General features: G+C 31.3%; 3 protein-coding genes across 5 annotated transcripts; 1 reads left to right on the forward strand and 2 right to left on the reverse strand.

Moving 5' to 3' along the window:
- Positions 1 to 262: 262 nt before the first annotated feature.
- LOC111420716 (karyopherin alpha1) lies at positions 263 to 12,233 on the reverse strand. Of its 3 annotated transcripts, none has more exons than XM_023053756.2 (6): positions 12,165 to 12,233; positions 11,066 to 11,242; positions 10,794 to 11,012; positions 10,376 to 10,596; positions 602 to 1,374; positions 263 to 545 (listed from the first exon to the last, which is right to left on the reverse strand). In XM_023053756.2, the coding sequence occupies exons 2-6, from the start codon at positions 11,240 to 11,242 to the stop codon at positions 355 to 357; spliced, it is 1,581 nt and encodes a 526-aa protein (XP_022909524.2). In that variant the 5' UTR covers positions 12,165 to 12,233; the 3' UTR covers positions 263 to 354. The 3 variants fall into 3 exon arrangements, with proteins under 3 accessions (XP_022909524.2, XP_022909523.2, XP_022909525.2); XM_023053755.2 differs by lacking the exon at positions 12,165 to 12,233 and adding an exon at positions 11,487 to 11,587; XM_023053757.2 differs by lacking the exon at positions 12,165 to 12,233 and adding an exon at positions 11,302 to 11,398.
- Positions 11,941 to 12,768, forward strand: LOC111420719 (Coiled-coil domain-containing 58). Its single transcript, XM_023053759.2, has 3 exons — positions 11,941 to 12,076; positions 12,186 to 12,452; positions 12,506 to 12,768. The coding sequence occupies exons 1-3, from the start codon at positions 12,032 to 12,034 to the stop codon at positions 12,599 to 12,601; spliced, it is 408 nt and encodes a 135-aa protein (XP_022909527.1). The 5' UTR covers positions 11,941 to 12,031; the 3' UTR covers positions 12,602 to 12,768.
- On the reverse strand, positions 12,751 to 14,024 carry LOC111420718 (ubiquitin-like protein 7). The gene is made up of 2 exons (XM_023053758.2): positions 13,814 to 14,024; positions 12,751 to 13,748 (listed from the first exon to the last, which is right to left on the reverse strand). Exons 1-2 carry the CDS (start codon positions 13,959 to 13,961, stop codon positions 12,805 to 12,807), a joined length of 1,092 nt encoding a protein of 363 aa, XP_022909526.2. The 5' UTR covers positions 13,962 to 14,024; the 3' UTR covers positions 12,751 to 12,804.
- Between the last annotated feature and the right edge of the window lie 653 nt (positions 14,025 to 14,677).

A 14,677-nucleotide genomic window follows, 5' to 3' on the forward strand; every position in this document is an offset into this window, starting at 1 on the left:
TCAATGTACAATTGAATATACATACTCCTATAACATAATTTTTTTCACAATAAAACACGGATCAATTTTTTTTTTAATTAAATTGTCCACAAGTAGTAGGTAAAGAAAAAAAAACAAACAATAAATTAATAATAACGTTAAAAAGACCGAAATTGAAATAAATTTTGTTTCTGTGCGGTTAGAAATTTAATTTAAATCTTTTAATATTATTTTTTATTAATATGTTTTAAGGGAGGAAATTTAGGGGACTTTATCGTGATAATTCTTTTTTGTTTGTTTTTCTTGTCATAAATTCAAATAACTTATACGAACGCTTCCTTTTTAATAATTCCTTTTTCTTCTTTTTTTGTTTGTTTAAAATTGAAATCCTCCCATCGGAACCGATTGATCCGAACTAAAATTGTATTGTTGTTGTTCCACGTCCACCGAAGGGGCCACTCTAGCGTCTTCTTCTTCTGTACCAAAGTAATGTTCGATAATTTCAAACGCTTTTTGGTAAATTTCAATGTTTTCGTGCGACTGAAGGAACTCTATTTTATCTAGGCCTTAAAAAGTTCCAAATTAATCATAAACTTAATTAAAATGAATTAAATTTATTTACCATAACACTCCTCAACCAAAACCGCGTATCTATTCGTTCCCGAATGAATTTTAGCATCCTGATCTCCTAACCTTAAAATATTCTCTAATCCGTTCAGAGCGACCTGAACAATCTTGATATCCATAACCGTTAATAAATCGCAAAGAGGTCGTATACACCCTTGATCGACTAAATATCGTATTTGATCCGGGGTTCCACCACTCGTTGCGTTCGTAATCGCCCAAGCGGCCTCTTTACGCGTCTTAAACTCGGCTTTACTCATCAAATCAATCAACAACGGGAAAATATTCGCATCAAGAACCGCTTGGATTTGCTGCCGATTTCCCGCTGTGATATTACTCAACGTCCAACACGCCTCTTTCCGTACCGTTTCTTTAAACGAATTGAGTAGGCTTTGTAAACATGGTAATGCCCCACAATTTAGAATAACCTGCGTTTGTAAATCATCCCCGGTAACAATGTTTCCTACGGCTCTCAAAGCAGCGGAGACTACGTTGGGTTGTTGGTGCATTAAAAGTTCTACAAGACGTCTACAAACTCCCGCGTCGATTACAGTTTGGATTTTATCGTTCGGTCCGTCCGATAAATAACTTAAGGCCCAGCACGTATCCGATAAAACGTCGGCGTCCGAGTGAAATAGCAACCTGGCTAGCACCGGAAGTGTTGGGGATACTTTTACGAATTCTGGGGGTGGATTTTTACCACGACATAAATTCGATAAAGCCCAAACAGCGTTTCGTGTCATTGTTAATCGATTTGATTTATCCAATAATCTAGATTTAAAAAAAAAATTAATTTATTTTTTATGAAAAGTTAATATTTACCGTCAATTATGGGAATCACATGTTTCTTAAAATTATAAAAACTCGGAAATATCCGACGTGATTAACATAATGAGATGTACAATGATCAAGAGAAAAAACAAGAGATAGCATCCACTTTTTAAAAAGAAGCTATTAAGTCTGAAGTAACACCAGTATCTTTCAAAGTCAAACTTCCTAAGAATCTAAAACACCTTCAATTTGAAATGGAAAAAAGATTGATGAAGAAATATATCATAAAACTTTATGGCAGCTTAATCGAACACGATACCTTACTTAAACTAATTCTTAAGAAACTCGCCACACCCTGGGGTTCCGTGAATCGTTTTAAAAATCATATTGATGAAAACAATGACACCGATACAAATCAAATCGCCCCAAAAGAAAATAAGCACTAAGTGTACATACAGGGTGGTTCAAATTCGATGTCCGAATATGCTAACTCGAAAACTATAAGAGTTAGAAGAAAAGTAGCTGACATGTCATGATCTCGTTTTTTAAGAAACTACTAATGCCGAAAACCTCATAGCGCTATCGTCTTTTGTTTTTCCGCTAGAGGCCAAAATTGAAAATATCGTAAAACCCGCAAATGTAATTATCTTGGTTATTATTATAGGTGGAGTATTATAACTAAGACATTATATGGACACTTTTTACAGAGAATTTAATGACGTAGTCAAAAAAATTTTGTCGGTTTTAGATTTTGAGATATTATCACAATTTTCGTTTTTTTAAATGGAAACAACCACTGATTATTCGCTTAATAAATTCGTTATTTTTTTCTGATTACAAAAATATAGGGTTTGACAGGTCTATTTCTTATTGTTTTAGAATAAAACTAAAAATAAACTTTTCTTTTAGTGTTGTCGAAGAAATTAAATTTACAGTTTCCTGTAAATTACGGTTCTATAACTAAAAATTAAAAAAACATATTTTTGATATTTGAAACAAATATATTTGTTGAACTGTTTAATCTATATATGTTTTACACAAAAGTTGGAATAGATTGCATTATTTCACATTGTTTATTACGATTTAATATTATTTTTAAATGACTTAATAAATTATCGATAGATGGCGCTCATATGTTGTTTTTTTTTAATTCAAGTAAATAGCAACATTTGTTTGTATTCAAAAATTTTCTGAAGTGTCACTTTAAAAATCCCGGTTTTAAGATCAATTACAAAAATTTTAAAACGTTTGTCATGTTAGAATGTTACATATTAAAAAATTATTTGTTTTTAAATACCAGAACTTATATTCGTATTTAATTGCTAACTTTTTAGATTTTACCTACCGCCCCGTAACTTACAGGAAACTGTAAATTTAATTTCCTCGACGACACTAGATGGAAATTTTATAAAAAAGATTTATTTTTAGTTTTATTCTAAAACAATAAGAAATAGACCTGTCGAACCCTATATTTTTGTAATCAGAAAAAAATAACGAATTTAATAAGCGAATAATCAGTGGTTGTTTCCATTTAAAAAAACGAAAATTCTCATGATATCTCAAAATCTAAAACCGAAAAATTTTTTTTGACTATGTCATGAAATTCTCTGTAAAAAAGTGTCCATATAATGTCGTAGTTATAATACTCCACCTATAATAATAACCAAGATAATTGCGCTTATTGGTTTTACGATATTTTCAATTTTGGCCTCTAGGGGAAAAACAAAAGACGATAGCGCTATGAGGTTTTGGGCATTAGCAGTTTCTCGAAAAACGAGATCATGACATGTAAACTACTTTTTTTCTAACTCTTATAGTATTCCGAGTTAGCCTATTCGGACATCGAATTTAAACCACCCTGTACAGGGTGTCCAAGTTTCGATGGGTTTTTAGGGTATCTCAGTTATTATGAAAGATAGAAAGTTGCGGCTTTCGCGAACTTGAGCTACTTTATTGTGAAACTTACAATGGCGCAAACCAAATTTTCATAGACCTCTTCGTTTTTGATATACAGGGAGTGTTTAAAAATTTACCATTTTCAGACACCTCCTGTATCCCGGCTATCCGGAAACGTAAAAACGGGTTCTAATAGATTTTTTCACGTAGAATCCAATGGTGCACGTAGAATTTTTCTAGTCATCACGGTTTTTGAGTTATAAAGAGCGAAGTATTTTACAAGTTGACTATTCAGTATTTGATTTGTGTTTATAACTCAAAAACCGTGATGACTAGAAAAATTCTACGTACACCATTGGATTCCACGTGAAAAAATCTATTAGAACCCATTTTTACTTTTTTACTAAGTTTCCGGATAGCCGAGATACAGGAGGTGTCTCAAAATCTTAAATTTCAAACACTCCCTGTATATCAAAAACGAAGAGGGCTATGAAAATTTGGTTTGTGCCATTGTAAGTTTCACAAAAAAGTAGCTCAGGTTCGCGAAAGCCGCAACTTTCTATCTTTCATAATAACTGAGATACAATGCAAACCCATCGAAATTTGGACACCCTATACTAAAAAATAGAGGAGGTATGCTGAAAAAGTAATGCTAATCCGCAGTGCATTATATGCAGGAAATTTCTTCCATCTGAAAGTCCTTCCCAGCTGGAGCCATAGAGCTGGCTCCAGCTGAGATGCGGCGACATTTAGAATCTGTTCATGGGGACCTTAAAGAAAAAAATTTTGAATTTTTCAAGCGAAATTGTGATGAACTTGTAAAGTAAAAAACATTTATGGTTCAAACCACAAAAACAATTAATAAAAAAGCAACTGAGGCTTCTTACTTGGTCAGTTATCAAATAGCTCAACGCGGTGAAGCCTACTCAATTGCGGAAAATCTTGTAAAACTTTGCGCTATGGAGATGGTAAAATGTATGTTCTGTAATAGAGGTTCCTGATTTTTCTACTGCCATACAAAGTAGCGTTGGAGGAGAAGTAGCCGAAGAAGATATATTACAATGGCTAGAAATGGATGAAGGTGATCTTGGTTATCATATTATGACGGAACATGAAATAGCTGATGAAGTGATGATGGTGGATAACGACTTTGAAAGCGAGGAAAATGAAAGATTCCCAAACATTTCCGTAATTTTAGGGAGTTAATCGTAAAAGAATAACAAACTTCAAAAGTGCAAACAAAACTTGATTGTTTTTTTAAAAAAGCATTGCCAACCACAAGCGCTTCGACATCTAGTACATAATATCATTTTATAACCAGAGTATACACATATCAGAAGTAAAGTGTTTCGTTTAACTAATATGTATAGGTATATAAATAAAAAAATATATAAGACATATCTTCATTCATTTTATATTTGATAGCAAACAATTGACATTATATACCTCTTGCTGATCTTAGAATAACCCTCAATTGTGGTAAGTATTAAAGTTTCATATTTGCCTTACAACAGAAAAAAACGTATTCGGAACTGTTTTTCTATATAACGGACTTTCGGCAGTTTCGGCTATAACGGACACCCCCTCCCCCGTATTAATCCGTTATATCGAGGTTTTACTGTATTATCTTTTAATTTATTTTTTATGGATTTAAGGCTTTTCCATTGTTGAGCTTGAAAAGAATTATTCATTTGTAATTTCTTTTCTGTTTTCATGAAAGTAATAAGGTCATTTTTTATGTTTGAATATTCAGGGTTGCCTTTAATAATATTATCAAACTCTATGGTTGTATCTAACTCTATGTATATAGATTAGGCTTTGGAGTTTGTGAGAATTTGTAACCTCTATTAAGTAGTTTACTTTCTTCATTTGTAAATTTGATTTATGTGATATTCTTAATTTGTTCACCATTATTGCTTGCTTTGTTGTTTCTAACATTTTTGAAAAGAAAGATTTGCTTAAATAAATATTTTCCAATTATATAGATTCGGCTGGTGATGACCTAATGTAAAAGTCGAAACCGGTAACGACGAAATTTATAAATAAAGCAGGAAAGAAGTTTTTTAAAGCGTTTTCTTAATTTTAACACTTAACCAAAGAATCCTCAGCAATACATAAATGATACAAAACACAACATAGACTTTAGTTGTATATCTTTGCTAAAAAATGTCAAAAAATCCAAAGAGTTTGACCCAAAAAAAATCCCATTTGCTCAATGATGTTACTGTATTAAATAATCATAGGTTTTATCTTAAACTTTTTCACAGAGTCTTTGTAAGTTTTTTAAAAAGTTATTCTTCAGTGTTTGCTATCTTACAATTGCTGTATCAAATATTATGTAACAGGTAAATGGGTCATCCATATTGGTATATTATATGTGTTTTTAAAAAATAAACAATGTTTATACTCCAATATATTTTATAAATTTATTAACTCTACCGGTTTCGACCTAGACCATTGTTAGGAGTCTATAAGGTTTTAAACGTTCAAAAATACAATTAAGTTAAAGATAAATTAAAAGCAATATAAATTAAAATTAACAAGCAATATTTTCACAATAAAAATCTCTTCAGAATCTATAACATACTCTCAGAGAGATTACATTATATAGAACTTAATGAAATAATCGCAGAATCCGGAATAAATCGGAAATAAAGAACACAAAACCAATACTATAAAAGAAAACAGACTTTAATAAACAGAAGAAAATTGAGAACTTGAGAAGGGAGAAACAACAATTAGAAAACAATAACGAACCTGTCACCACACACACCTTTCACGACCGTATCACCAACCTCACCGACGTCATATTCACTCAAGAAGAAGAAAACATACTCCAAAAAGGACATAAATACGCCACCCCCCAAAACACACAATTAAATATACTAGCCTTCGAATTAGAGGACATCGCCAAAGGACACCCCAACGAAACTGAAATAAGAAGTGACTTTATTGAATTTTTGAGGAAAGCTGAAAAAAGAACCAAAAGGAAGAACCCCATAGCGAAACACAACGAAAAACAGAAAAAAGAAAAAACTCTTCTTAAAACAATAAAAAATAAAATTAAAAACAACAATTCAAAGGTAACTAAAGCCGATAAAAATGCAGGTATATTGTTTTTATGCATAAAAAAGATTACCTTCAAAAAACTTACGATTTTTTGAATAATAATTTTGTGAAAATCACACGAAATCCTCTCAACACATTCCATACCAAAACTAAAAAGTTAATTAAAGAATGTAGCTCTTTTATAAAAGAACAAGACCTTAAAGAATTTAACCTTATACCGATGAACCATAGAATTCCTATGCTATATTCAATCATAAAATTACATAAACAAAACCATCCTATTCGCCCCATAATCGCATCTGTCAACTCAAGTACTCAGAAAATCGCCAGATTCATCAATCTCTTTATTATCAGACAGTTACAATATAAAACTGCTAACACAATCAAAAATAGAAAAGAGCTAGTAGAAACAATTTCTAATATCAACCTCCCTCATAACTTTCGAATGATCTCATTTGATATCACTAACCTCTATCTCTATACCAACATACCTATCCACGAAACCTTAACCATAGTTCACAATTACCTGAAAACCCGTCTAAATACAACCAATACCGAACAATTATTTAAATTAATAAAACACTGCACCGAACATAATTTTTGTCAATTCAATGGAGAAATGTTTAAATTGTATTTAAACATTCGACGGACTCCCAATGGGTTCACCACTTAGCGGGCTACTAACAGATTTCTTCATAGACCAACTAGAAACGTCACTACTTGAACCTACTGATCCACTCAATAAATACATTTTACTATGGAAAAGATATGTTGATGACATCTTGATTCTCTGGGATAACTCTTCCCCCAACAACATCAGTGAATTTCTACAACACGTCAATACTTTCCACAACAAAATTAACTTCACTATGGAAATTGAAAAGAATGAATCCATCAATTTCTTAGATCTTACTCTGAAAAAAGTTAGAAATAAGATTGAATACAACATATACAGGAAACCTACTCAATCAGATACAGTAATACCTGCAGACTTTTTTCACCACCATATACACAAACATGCTGCTTTCAATTCATACATACATCGTATCGCAATAGACATACAAAGAATTTTCAAGAGATACAACAAAAAAATCACCTTCAAAACAAACTCATCTCTATTACAAATCCTAAATAACGCAAAAGACCAGATTGATCCACTATCTAAAAGCGGCGTTTACTCACTCCAATGCGATACCTGCAGGGCAACATACATTGGCGAAATAGGAAGAAACATCAGACAACGAGTTAAAGAACATAAACAAAACGGAAACTCATATTTCGGAAGACACTTTCCTACAAACGACCACATCTTTGATGAAACTAAAAATATAAAACTCCTCCATCAACATAACAAAGGCTTCAAACTCACTTTACTTGAAGCATATGAAATCGACAAAATCCGAAACATATATCCAAACACCGAAAATTTAAACGACCAGGTACAACTACAAAAAATCCCCTTATACAGGTTCCTATCAAACCCATACAACATTAAATCCAAACCACCAGAAAATACATTTAACAAAATTTCTTATCCCCTAAATCCTCTACCTTTTATACACACGAGGAATACAATCGAACTGGTTCCCATATCCCAATCATTTGCACATGCGCTCTTGACAAAACGACACACCCACCTGTGGAACATGATCATGTTTCACCCGACATTATATAATCTGTTTTTTATTTAAATCAATTGTCATTGCCAAATTTTTATAAAAAAACGGTCTGTACCACCCTAGATACCATGTTCTATGACACGCTTTATAATATTTTCCACTAAATAATAAATAAGGTTGTGTATATTCTAAACGAAGTTGTCACTTTAAAGACGAAGCCACTAATCTCTCGTCACTTGGCTAATGTCTACGTTTTCAAATTAAAACTCTTGAGCAATATATTAAGATAACATAATTAAGTGCTATAATTAAAATGTGAATATTGTTTAAAAATCAGAATTACTGGAAGAATCTGAGTCTTCAGCTAGTTGGATGATGACAGGAGGTAAATCAGTTATTAATGAATTTCCCATTAATGTTGTCCAATCTTTTTTAATTAGTTCTTCACAGTGGCGAACACTATTTGCCCACATCTCCGGAGTGTAATGACCAAGAGCTTTTTGCCAAGTCGCCTTGACACGACAGATCTTTTTCTCCGAGCTGGACTGAACATGTTTATTGTAATAAGTTTTTAAGAACGCCCAACATAGTTCAATGGGATTATATTGGCAATTGTATGGAGGAAGGCGAAGAACAGTATGGCCATGGTCTCTTATTAATTTGTCAATTTCAAAGGATTTTTCAATTTGAGGCTTGTAATAACGGATTATTTCCCATAACGATTTTTTATTTAAGGTTGGTTCAAACTGTATATTATGTTCAGTTAACCATTTTTTCATATCATTTTTTTTTGTGCAGAAACTTGGAGCTTTCTCGATTTGTTTTGAGTGATATGGAGCATTATCCATTACTACCGCACACTTCGCACTCAAATTATTTAATGCTGGAAGTAATTGATTTTTCACCCATTCCATAAAAATAATTGACGTCATATTTTTATGATAATCTCTGTGCTCCGTGTTGTCACTGAGCAAGAGATCGCAATTTGGCAAAAACCCTGACGAAGTGCCTGCGTGCAAGATTGTAAATCTTTTTCCTTCGCCTTCTGCTCTTTGCGGAATACCGAATCTTTCATTTTCATTTACCCATTGATAAACTTGGGTGCCATTTTCGTAAATCCAAGTTTCGTCAAGAAAAACAAAAGTATACTCTCCGGATTCTAGGTATTGCAAGTATGTCTTTAAAAATGTAATTCTTTTTGAAACTGTATGTAGTTGGTCAATTAACATTTTTCTATTGCTAATCTTTTTATATCTATATCCCATAGATTTTATAATTTTATGTAATTTTGATCTACCATTAGTAAAATCACATTCATTTCTTGCAAAATTAAGTAAATCATTAAGATTAAAATACTGTTTCTTTTCATGCAATTTTTGTATTTGTCTTCCTAACTCTTCTTTAATAAGATATAAATTATTATCCGTTTAGTAGTTCATTTTACAACGCCCTTGTGTTTTTGGTTTTTTTACAGTTTGATATTTTTTGTAGGTTTGAATAATTTTAAAAACCGTCGTGCTGTGAACCTAATACAATTATGTTGAATATAAATTTAATTTTAAAACTCAAGTGCAATACACATACATCAAAAATACGTGAAGCTTTATCACATATATATTTTACATTCGTATTTGGTGTCTCCGTCTGTACTTCTTCACAATACTTAATTATAGAGTTTTTTTCGCGTTTAGACAGTTGACATCCCGTTCCACCCTTTCTTAACATTTTTATGGTAGATTTAGCAGCAAAAAAATTATATGAAAATTGTTTTTTAATCAATCTTAACAAATTTGATAGACAGTGGTGGCACACAATTAAAGTAAAAGTCACGACATGCGCTTGTACTTTCAATACCAACTTGACGACACTTTGACAATTGATTTAAATAAAATACAGATTATATGTTTCACTTCTACAATAATTGTTAAAACTTTCGATTTGCATCTGTTTCAATACAATAACAATATATCAAAATTTGAATGTAAATTTGAATGTTTCCTAACCTCAACCTTATACAAGGAAGTAAAGTAACATTTTATATTTTTATCTTTAATTTATTTGTATGTTGTGAACGTTTTTAAAACCTTAAGGACTCCTGATGATGGTCTAGGCCGAAACCGGTTTATAAAATATATTGGAGTATAAACATTGTTTATTTTTAAAAAACACAAATATTATGTATTTTTTTATAATTTTAAGAAACATGTGCCTCTCATAATTGACAGTAAATATTAACTTTTCATCTATTTTGTTATAATTTTGTAATCTTTTAAGTCATTTTATGGAAGTTTTATTCTCACTTAAAAAATATTTTGTACTTTTAGCAACGAAATTGAATAAAAGAAATATAATTAATCGTTTTTCTTTTATAACTAAAATTAATTTAATTAAAATTTAATAATTTAATTTTAACTTACTGTAATAGAGGCACTAATATTCCCGAAGCAAGAACATGATCACGACATTCGGGCGAATCCCCCGCGATATTTCCCAATGCCCAAACCGCTTGTTCTTGAACATCTTCGTATTTGCTTCCAAGGAGAGATATGAAAATGGGCACAGCGCCCGCTTGGATCACCATTCGGGTTTGTTTCGATGTTCCTGAAGCTATATTTGTTAATGCCCATGCTGCCTCAAACTACATCAAAAATAAATAAATAAACATGAGATTTATTGTTGTTTTATTTTTATTATTTTATTCAAGGTTTATATTTAATAGGGGTATCAAATTCAAAATTGTATTGAGTTATGAATCATATGTTTCAATTTAACATTACTCATATTAAGTTGCTTGGAAAAGATTACTTAAATTACCTGGAATTTTTTTTTACTTACCTGAAGTGTACAATTTGATGGATTATTCAAAAACTCTACAAATTTAGGTACTATCCCCGTATCGATGACCTCATCAATAGGAGGATTTGGTTCTCGACTCAAAAGTTTTCGAAATTTTTGGGTAGCACTTAAAATTTCTTCAATGTTGGAACTATATAAAGCCTGCACCATTTGCGGGGTAATTGAGGTGGAAGATTGTATGGAAACATCACCCTCTAACTACAATTAAACAAAATAACATTTTAACCTCTAAATTCATTTTTGTACCCTACCTGTAACGGATCACTATCGTCTGGTAACAAAGCGGGATTAACATTACGTTTCTTATACAGTTGTTGTTCCCTTTTTTGCTTTCTCAACTGGAGCCCCTCTTCTTCACGCCTCCGTCTAAGTTCTACCGAGTCGATTGCTGAACTTTTATATCGATGTTTATGGGCAGAACCAGACATCTAAAATAAAATTAAATTACCCATATACAAATGTGTTAACGGTAATGCAATAAACGCACGGCAAGGGCTCAATAATCAATTCATAACATATTAAAAAAGCATTAATACTAGGGGATAAAGGCTAAAATCGTGACATCGTCAAGAGCTGATTTGACATATTAAATAACAAACGTCTAAATCATATTTCTGTCAACGAGTTAAGCGGTAATTATGATACACAGCAAAAAGATCCCTTTTAACTTACCCTTAACTAATTAAAAACGATACGTTATTACGAAAAAATTAATTCTCTGAAGAGGATATTTGTCAAGACAGCATCAATGTCAATGTCTACTCGTATTAAATGAAGTTAGTTACGTTTTTTTTTTTGAAGAAATCGTTTTTATCGGCTTTTAAATATATTAATTATTTCTTTATAACAATAATCATAACTTTATTAAAAATTTATTAACCATAAACAAGTTCATATTAATAACAAATTAAATTAATTTTATTAAAATTAATTCTCAATTTTATGCTTAGTAAATTACACAATCGACACGGTCACCAACCTAAACAAAATTAATTATTTATAATTAATTAATTAATTTCGCTTTTTCATAATACCAAGCAAAAATGAAGTGATAAGTAAATAATTTTATAATAAATCACAAAATAATAATTAATAAAAAAAATTAAAGGAATTCATAATCTCTATTATACCAACATTAAAAAAAAATAATTTCCCAGATAATTGCGGAATGCTTGAACTTTCCGGAGGGTTAAAGCTCAAATAAGTTCCCCGAAATAATGCCAGAATCGATAATGGAGTGCGGTGATTTCAGCGACTTTCAAGTACGAACAACCGTAAACTTAATAAACCGGGAATTTACTTATTTACAACCAACATAACCTCAACTTGCATGCTGTCAAAAAAACTTACCCTAATTAAGGTTATTTTTAGGATGCCTTAAAATCAATGAGAAGAACAGACGATCTGATCATAAACACTTTAAACGCCGTTATTCCAACCGATTCCTTCCATCCAGATGCTAAACACGCGTGTACGGAGCTTAAAGGAAAAATTCAGGAAGGAAACATAAAAAGGGAAAGTGCCATTAAAAACTGTATAAATATAGCTGCCGATAGAGTTAAAAGACTTAAAGAGGAACGTGAAAAGAATTTAGGTGATATACAACTATCGAAAGAGTTGAGAGCTGAACAAACTAAGGTAAAAACAAAATTTAAAAAAAAGTGAGGTTAATTAAATTAATTTTTTTGTAGTTGAGGATGTTACAAGTTGAATTAAGCGTAGAAGAATTGGTTAAACAAAGATCCATGCAAGTTTTTAATGAAAGATGTAGAAAATATATGGTGTGACATCACAAAAATGAAGATGTGCCTTTTAGTTCTTTTTTTTTAGTTGAAAATGTTTTACCAATGTTTTACATTAATTAAAGGAAAATAGGTTTATTTTTTTTAATGGAACCTTATTAATTCTTTATAATATATAGAAATGAATAAAGACGTTTTCATTATCATGTTTACATTGATTTTACATTTATTTAATTAAAATTAAACACTTAATCGACAATTCCATTAAAAACTAATTCAACGGCGGCTTGAACATCACCCGAAGTAACTTGCAAGGCTCTAATATTAACAGCTTCATTCATCAATCCCATTTCCCTCATTTGTTGTAATTGAGGTTGTAATCTTACCAACAAATTACTTTGACTTTCAATCCCAGAATTTTCAGTTGGATTTTGTTCTGTAGAGGTTAAATTTCCAGCTAAAGAAGTATTTGAGGTAGGATTTGAAGCAAAAGCTTGTTGAATAGCATTCGAAAACATTTCATTCGTTATAATATTACTTCGACTTGGTGTAGTTCCAAAATTAACATTTTGAGTTGAATTTAAAATAGCGTCGGCTAATTGAGCGGCGGTTATAGCTCCGTAAGATGTATTTCTCGTCAATGGATTGCCAGAATCTCGTCCGGTTTCACGAGGAGTTTCGTTATTTGATTCCATATCATTATCTTCATCACTTAAAGCTTCCAAAGAATAAGAATAACCTGAACTAGTACTTGGTCGATTACTAGAGCCGATTGAAGCGTTTACATTATGAAGGTGAGCCGCGATATATTTCGCAGCATCAATTACAGTTGGATGTTTAGTAGCCATCGTTCGAACAATACTTATATCAGATAATTGTACCAATAAATCAGGATCTTGTATCAAAGCGCAAGCAACGAGATCCTCCGATAACCCGGGAGTTGCCGCTTTAATCATATCTAAAAGTTCTGGTCGAGAAAGACGTTGTAAAGCGGTGCGATTAAGCCACGGAGAAAGCATAAAAGCTTTAAAAGCCACGACGAGTTGTTCTAATTCAGCATCGGAAAACTCTTTGTTCACTTGAGGTTGTCTTGGTTTAGGGCGAGACAAAACGTGGATCATCACGCCAGGTTTTATCCCGCACGATGAGAGTGATTTATCGTCCTCAAGATCGACCCCAGCATACATTAACACTTTAATAATTGTAAAAAATTACAATTTCTTATAATGACGTTTATAAAAAGTGAGGTTATCTTACCTATTGAATCCTTTTCCACCCCTATTTGTTTGATTACTTCATTTTTGAACGAATCGACGGTTTCTTCTAAGTTGTAATTATCGATTTCAATACGTTCATATTCGCTTACTTTTACACGAACACCTAAAGATATATTTCCGAAACCCATTTTCTTTTTGTTGTGATTTTGGGATGATATGCTTTTTTTGAATAAACGTCAACATTTAGAGGTACCAATATCTAAAAAAAAAATTTTATTTATTGAACTAATTTAATTATGTGCAAAATTGAAAAAAGAAGATTATTATACTATTTGTAAGATACAAGATAATTCTGTCGTTGGTGGAAATGTTACAGCGATATTAAATCTAAAATTTAATGAAATATGGAAGAAGGTTTCATGTGATGTGAATATCGCATGCTAGGTCCGTTGAGTAAACATACTGTATAAGGTTATCTAACTTATAAAATAAATAAATAAATAATATAAAAATTTAAAAAAAAAAGACATAAAATAAAAAAATATTAAAATATAAACCGAAATATTAACCAGAATATTAACGGTTAAAATTTAAATTATTTTTAGGTTATCCAACTTGACTCGGTTACCATGGTGATTACGATCGAAATATTGTAGGTGCTTGTCAAAATTGAAATTGAATTTAAGTTTTTTTAAGGAAAACGTCTTCTTTAATTGGTTTAAAAGGCTGTATTTAACTCAAAATTGGTTTATCTAGGGTATTACAAACAAGGTAAGTGGATTAAATCGAAAAGATTTAAAAGATATTTTTAATTTATTTCTCTTAATTAGAATCGATTTAAATTAATTACAATTAACGAATTTGTTATGAATGCGAGATAATCGTAAAGAATTCGAATGGTTTT

This window comes from Onthophagus taurus, chromosome 3 (genome assembly GCF_036711975.1).
Source record: "Onthophagus taurus isolate NC chromosome 3, IU_Otau_3.0, whole genome shotgun sequence".
Classification (NCBI taxonomy): domain Eukaryota; kingdom Metazoa; phylum Arthropoda; class Insecta; order Coleoptera; family Scarabaeidae; genus Onthophagus; species Onthophagus taurus.

Excerpts from the sequence above, each read along its gene's own strand:
- LOC111420716 (XM_023053756.2), bottom strand. The coding sequence starts at position 11,242 with ATGTCTGGTTCTGCCCATAAACATCGATATAAAAGTTCAGCAATCGAC. Across the intron at positions 11,013-11,065 it reads ACGATAGTGATCCGTTACAG|TTAGAGGGTGATGTTTCCAT; the intron begins GTAGGGTACAAA and ends GTTTAATTGTAG. Across the intron at positions 1,375-10,375 it reads ATATTAGTGCCTCTATTACA|ATTATTGGATAAATCAAATC; the intron begins GTAAGTTAAAAT and ends TTTTAAATCTAG.
- LOC111420719 (XM_023053759.2), top strand. The coding sequence starts at position 12,032 with ATGCCAGAATCGATAATGGAGTGCGGTGATTTCAGCGACTTTCAA. Across the intron at positions 12,077-12,185 it reads GTGATTTCAGCGACTTTCAA|GATGCCTTAAAATCAATGAG; the intron begins GTACGAACAACC and ends GGTTATTTTTAG. Across the intron at positions 12,453-12,505 it reads TGAGAGCTGAACAAACTAAG|TTGAGGATGTTACAAGTTGA; the intron begins GTAAAAACAAAA and ends ATTTTTTTGTAG.
- LOC111420718 (XM_023053758.2), bottom strand. The coding sequence starts at position 13,961 with ATGGGTTTCGGAAATATATCTTTAGGTGTTCGTGTAAAAGTAAGCGAA. Across the intron at positions 13,749-13,813 it reads GGTGGAAAAGGATTCAATAG|TGTTAATGTATGCTGGGGTC; the intron begins GTAAGATAACCT and ends CAATTATTAAAG.